Raw genomic sequence first — 6,260 nt, 5'->3', positions numbered from 1 at the left:
CCTGTCTTGTCAGAGGGAAGCACCACAACACACATCCTACACTTTGTCAAAAGAGTAATTCTCACCCAAAATCATCGTAAATTTGCATGACAGCACAAAGGTGAATTTGGAAGCAGGCAACAGAAGGCTCTGAGGCTTGCGTGCCGCCAACAGTGCACGGCTCCACTCATTCTATAACACCAGCAACAAAAGTTTGGTAAATCGGCCACCGAGAGGAATTCTGTTTCCAACCTGTTAAGTGAACTCTAAAACCAGTTAACTCTAAAAAATTCTTACACACGATCATGTTAAAAATACTCATTCCCCACGTGACGTTTCACACTAATGGCCAGCCCTCGGAGGAAACTACTCCTTGAAATAATTTCAAGTAGCGGCAAGTGGAAGGAAGAAGAGATTACACACTCCATATACAGCGCTGGGGGACCAGAGAACAGACAGCCACAGAGCCCACGCCCTGCCCTGCAGACCCACATCTGGCTCATCCTGGTCTTCTCCAGGAGCAAATCTCAACTCCCAGTCCAGGTTTTGTCATCCAGCCTTTCACTCCTCATAGGCAAGACCATAAAACCTTCTTTCTGAAATCATCTCAAAAGGCAAGTTTGAAAAGACAGGGGATTAGGAAGCAATCGATGACAACTGCAGCAAAGCAACAATTTACTCAGCAGGGTTGTCTTGATAAAAATCTGCTCACTGACAATTTCTATCTCACCTCTGTTATTTAAGTTCATCCTTTCCCCACTATCTCAGGCTCTCAGTGCTGGCAGTCAGAGACCTGACCCAATCCAAAGCCCCCAGAGGGACACACAGTCCCAGTGCCCTCCATAGCACTGGACTCCAGAGCTCAGCAGACAGACACTGCTGTGCTTAGGGAGAGCTCAAAACCACACACCTTGTAGTGCTGCAAACACTCCCCGTGAGGAAGTGACGGAGACAACAAGTTTCATCTATTCCTTGACCCTCAACAAATTGAGGAAGTCTGTAACTATTGTCCCTGGGGTGTTCTGAAATAAGACCTCTCTCCAAGAGGAAACGAGCTCAGGATTTAAGTGAACAGAACTGCCCTGCAAGCAGCTGCCTACAGACCAGACTTTTAGGAGCTGCCAAAGCTTAACCCACCTGGCCTCTAAGTCTCACCGTGATCATAAGGAAGAGCAAACAGGCACCTGGCCAGCTGTTTGATGTACACAGAAAGAACTGGGCTGGATAAAGAAGACAGTTCATTTTTGTAAGAAACAATATATTTTATTTTTCTGACACCACAGCCCTGGCGAGTGGTTTTGTACCAAATTTAATGGAGGTTACACAGAACGTTTTACGCTGGGGAGGAAAAAAAAAATAACCACAAAAAAAAAATCCTGGGTCACTTTTAGTGTCTGTTCCACTCCCACATTAATAAAATCACTTGGGGTTTCTAAGAAAAGGAGAATAGGAAACAGTGAGAGAGACTACTGTAGGATGTAACAGTGTCCAAGTCCAGCCCCTTCCTAGAAGTGGGAAGAGTCCCCACGTGAGGAGAGGCTCTCCTAGATTTACTCCCCAAAATAACACAATGTATTGCAGCTGCCATAGGAGGAGACAGAAGGGGACGGAGAGAGAGAAGCCTATTTAATAAAGAGTGGGAGGGAGAGACAGAAGGTGCTGGACAGCACGCCATAATTTGAAAAATATGTCCTTAACTTATTATTTATTTCTTTTAAAAGATTCCCCTCACTGAACTTAAGTTCCTTTTTGTGCTTTTCATTAATACTCTGCTCTGAGGTCGTAGTTTGGTTTTTCTATACATTGGGTGTTGAAGGAAAATAGTCCGAAGTTCTGAAGATGGATTCTCCACCTAAAGTAAACAGCCTAGAATCCCATTCTCCTCTCACCCCAAAGACTAAAAGTCTCTGCTAAAATCCCTTTTACAATATAGTACAGTACACAAAAAACCCCAAAAATAACCGAGAGTCCTGGGAGAAGCCAGTCCGAAGGACGTAAACATACAGAGAATGGTGCAACTTGTGACAAATGGCAATTCTCAAAATACAGCTACAGATTCTCAAAGCAGGTGCCGTCACGGGATACCCAAGTCCACAAAAATAATTTTTAAAAAATAAATCTTAAAAAAAAAAACAACCTGTTTAAATGAATAATTTTTTTTTTTTTTTTTCAGGTAATTCCATACATTCGAGATTTCCCAAAGCGTCCTCTGGTCTCTTTTCACCTATTGCATGGCCAAACTGTACTCCTGAAGCTCCCAAAAAAGCCCTCAGGACTCGGAATCTCATCTTGACAAGGATCAGAACATCCAGTCTTACGGTAGCAGCTTAAAACATCATGTTCCCTGGGTTTCCAGGGCCTTGGCTAAATCCTCCCATGCCAACGTCAGCAGCCATACCTCGGGGCCTCATCTGGGGGGGAATCATGATGTTTTGTTGGGGTCCCATCATGCCCTGCATTGACATCATCATCCCGGGCGACCCCACAGGGCCCGGGTGGCTGTACAGCCCCGCGGGGGCTCGGTCCTTGCCCGGGATCATGCCCACGGCGGCCACGGGGTTGCTCATGAGGGCGGGCTGGCCGGGCATGGCCGGCTGTGCTGGTGACATCATGCGGTGGTGCGGCCCCATCATGCCCTGCTGCAGGAAGGCCGGCGGCCTCATCGGGTTGTGGCCCGGCATGGACGGAGCCGTCCCGAGGGGGATGTCCGGAGTTCCCACCGGCCCGGGGCCCCCCATGCCAGGCAACGTTAGTCCCATCCTCGGGGTCTGCTCTCCTATCATCCCCTGCATGTGGGAGAAGCCAGGCCCGGGACCCTGCGGCTGCTTGCGGCCCGGCACCTCCCCACGAGGGAAATACTGTAGTGTCTGGCTGGGCTTCTCCGACGGGATAATCCTGGACAGGTCGAACTCGGGTATTCCCGTGGCTCCAGGGCGGATCACCTCCTGCAGCTCTGGATCAGTGAAAACCGAAGGCATATTGTTTCCAAGAACAGTGAAGGAGTCTGGACCGCCAGGGCCTCCAGTCTTGCAAAGTGCTGGATCTGTCGAACTTTGGGGCAGGTTGGTAGGACGCCCCAGAGGTCCTTCTCCGTGGAAGCCCATTCCCGCTGGGAAGTTGCCTTGTCCACCGCTGGGCCCGTTGTGTGGAAATGGCACCTGCTGTGGAGGGGACTGTACGGGAGGGAACCCCTGTGGGAAGCCCAGGCGTCCTTGAGGTACCATTGGAGACTCCTGGGAACCGTGCCCCATCATTGGGTTGTGTGACATCAGGCCGGGTCCCACAGGGACCCCATGAGGAGGTATATTGGGTCCCATAGCATTTGGAGAGGGCATCTGGTTGTTATGGGAAAGAGGCTGGGTCATTCCCATTGGGCTAAGGGTTGGCATTGGACCCACTGGGTTTGGACCTGAAATTCGAGGATTCTGAGAATTAATGCCCATTCCTAGGGAAGAAATAAGGAATCACGTTTAGACAGCAGCCAGTAATAATCAATAAAGCTATCAGAGAGCTTTCTGCAAGGTTATCAAGTCTGCACACACACACCAAAAAAAAAAAAAAATCAGCCCTAGTAATAAAACATCAGCCGTGGCTCTGAAAAGTGTTATTTTAACCAGAAATTCGATGGCACCTGAATAGCTGCTTCCCTAAGCTTCTCACTGCCCTATGAAACAGTGACTAAAGCCTGCTCCATAAGGAGGATCTCAATCCAACCCACACCTTTACTACAGCTCCCTGGCAGTCCACATGATGCAGGCAGTAACAAACGTGTCTGTGACAGATTATCAGCACATGGGCACTTGTCTACTGGGAAGTGACCGAATCTCCTCTCAAAACTCAAGCAGTGATAAATCAGGTAACCCTTGTAAGACTAGGAGGCAGCGATCAATGAGGTTAATGAGTTATCATCGTGAACTTATTCAATTAGCCAGCTTCCCCAGATACATTCAGCCACCCCGATCATTACTGCGTGAAACACACGGCAAAGCCACGGGTAAACTCAGCAAGAACTCATTACCAATTGCCACTCCCATGAAACATCCACCCATTCCTCCTTTCAGCTGCTAATTCAATTGGGTGGAGGGACTTACAGCCTACTTTTGTATTAAACAGGTACCCATGAACATTAAGCTATCAGCAGGGTCCAGATTTCTCATATAAACATGCTCACCCACACGACAGCCCAAAAGGACAATGGTTTATTTTACTTTTCCTTTAAGTCTCTCAGGCAGGGACCCAAACAGTTTCCCCTCAGTCCTAGCTGAGGTCACCTGCCATTACATATTCCCTGTATGGGAAGGTTTATGTTTTCAGAAAGTGCTCCAACACTCTCTTTCATTAAAAAGGCAGTCCACAAAGCTCAGGATTAGACCTGATGATTCAGTGAAAAAAAAAAAAAAACCCAAACCAACCCCAAAAAAACCAGTGAAGCTTCTATGACACTGCCTTAAGACAGGGGAGGTATGGTTTCCTCTGGGTAAGAGTCTGACCCTTATTCCCACGAGCAGCCTTCACTCACACAATTAATTCCAGTCTGCCTGAGTGGAAATCTCCCCCATACATAAAGGGTTTCCAGATCAGACAGTTTCTGGACAGAAAAAAAAAAAAAACCAGCTCCAAGGAGAATTTCCAGCTCTGCATTTCACACAATTGCAACTGCTTTCCTCAAAAACAACACATGGCTATATATTCCTCGAGTTTTTTCCCCCCTCTCACCATCTTCATTTGATGAAGCTTCCGTAAAAATCACCCTCACTGTACTGCCTGATACTTTGTGCCTAATGTTTCTTTGACTTTCTTACCTGGTACACTGTTCATAGGTGGCAAGTTTGGGGAGCGGGCTGGAGGGGAGTCATCATCCGAGCTGGCCACAGTTTTGATGGCATCGTGATAGAGCGGCGTAGAGCTCGGCATGGCAAATTTGGACATCCTGGACATCATAATGGAGAGGGGATTCTGGGAGAGGGTTGGCTCTGGAGGCATTGTGTAAGGACTGCTAGAGGGAAGGTTTCCAGGGAGAGTCACAGGAGCAGACTGGCTGACTGTGGAAGGAGGTGGACCACCTTAGGAAAAAAGGAAAAGACAGAAAGTAAGTTTAATTTTTCATCCTTTTTCACTAAATCCAACTCTTTTCCTCTAGAAATCTCAAACACTAGAAATCTTTTTTACTGCAAAACTTTACATGACTAACATAGTCAATGCCTGTGAAAGGTAACCAGAACAGACCAACTACTGGTCAAGCCGGTCAATATCTGTTATCCTACTGGAAAACACTTCTACTGGAACTATCTTGAGCCTCTACAAATCCACATGAAGAATTACCAGTTTAGTCTGAAAATCTTACTATTCAATTTCCATACACCGAAGACAGACTTAGGTACAGGGGTTAGAAATCAAAATCTATAATCTATAATTGTTTAGTTGTTCCTGCATCCACCAAATGTCAACTGTAATTCCTTTCCCCTTTTCTTTAGGAGGCATCAAGCAAGCACAAGAGACACAGGCAGCGCAAGGAAAACTGTGGCAGATATTTCTGACAAACTGCATGAGGAGCTACAACTCTCTGTTTGTTTCATCACATATTTCACACACACATATTAGCTGCTTATTCCAGTTAAAGAAGCATTCTCTGTACTTATTATCTTAACATCATCCTTCGCTCTCCCAAAACCAGAAGTAACTGCACTGCCCATCTCTTTTGTTCTTCCACTGATAAATTCCACGAAACCCGCACCGCTGTGAAGGAAAGATGCTAAACTGAAGTTGTACTCTCACTGAAAATTCACTGCACGTTCCTCAGCCACTCCCAACCAAAAAAAAAGGAAAGTAGAATAGATAACACTAAAATTCTGCAATGCCAAAACACTCATGCTTTGGAAGAGCTGCGTGTAAAAGCACTCATCAAGCAACACTTCACACAGATTGCACAGATTATTCTGGGTTGGAAGGGACCCACAAGGCACAGACAAAAGCACTAGGTTCTGACTTGTAGGCACCCAGGCTCACGCCGGGTCGGGCCTCAGCAGACACTAACAGCCAGTCTGCTTTCCCAAGCACAGACCCAGCCCGAAATCCCCGGGGGGTTACCCTTGCCAGCAGCCCCGCAGGCATATCCCAATCCCCATCCCAATCCCCATCCCGGCCGCCGCCGTTACCCGCGGCAGCACTAGAGGGCAACGTGGGCAAAGGGCTCCTCTCTCTCTCCCAGCCGGAAAAATTTCCCGGGCGGGAAGGACAGCCCAGAGGGGTGAGTGTGCTGCAGGGTGAGCTCCGGGAAGGTG

General features: G+C 47.6%; 1 protein-coding gene across 7 annotated transcripts in view; it reads right to left on the bottom strand.

The window, feature by feature from the left end:
* Positions 1 to 1,220: 1,220 nt before the first annotated feature.
* BCL9 (BCL9, transcription coactivator) overlaps positions 1,221 to 6,260 on the bottom strand; it is a 31,498-nt gene continuing 26,458 nt past the window's right edge. For 5 of the 7 annotated variants that reach the window (XM_027663515.1, XM_027663514.1, XM_027663516.1 and 2 more), the window contains 2 exons: positions 4,782 to 5,042; positions 2,156 to 3,424 (listed from right to left, as the gene is read on the bottom strand). In XM_027663515.1, coding sequence (XP_027519316.1) covers positions 2,307 to 3,424; positions 4,782 to 5,042 — 1,379 coding nt within the window. In that variant the 3' untranslated portion in view covers positions 2,156 to 2,306. Of the gene's footprint in view, positions 3,425 to 4,781; positions 5,043 to 6,260 lie in introns of all 7 variants that reach the window. The other 2 variants (XM_027663510.1, XM_027663511.1) reach the window with 2 other exon arrangements.

This window comes from Corapipo altera, unplaced genomic scaffold, assembly GCF_003945725.1.
Source record: "Corapipo altera isolate COAL_440 unplaced genomic scaffold, ASM394572v1 165, whole genome shotgun sequence".
NCBI lineage: Eukaryota > Metazoa > Chordata > Aves > Passeriformes > Pipridae > Corapipo > Corapipo altera.
Note: the sequence above shows the minus strand (reverse complement) of the source record. Positions and strands in the feature narration are given on the sequence as shown.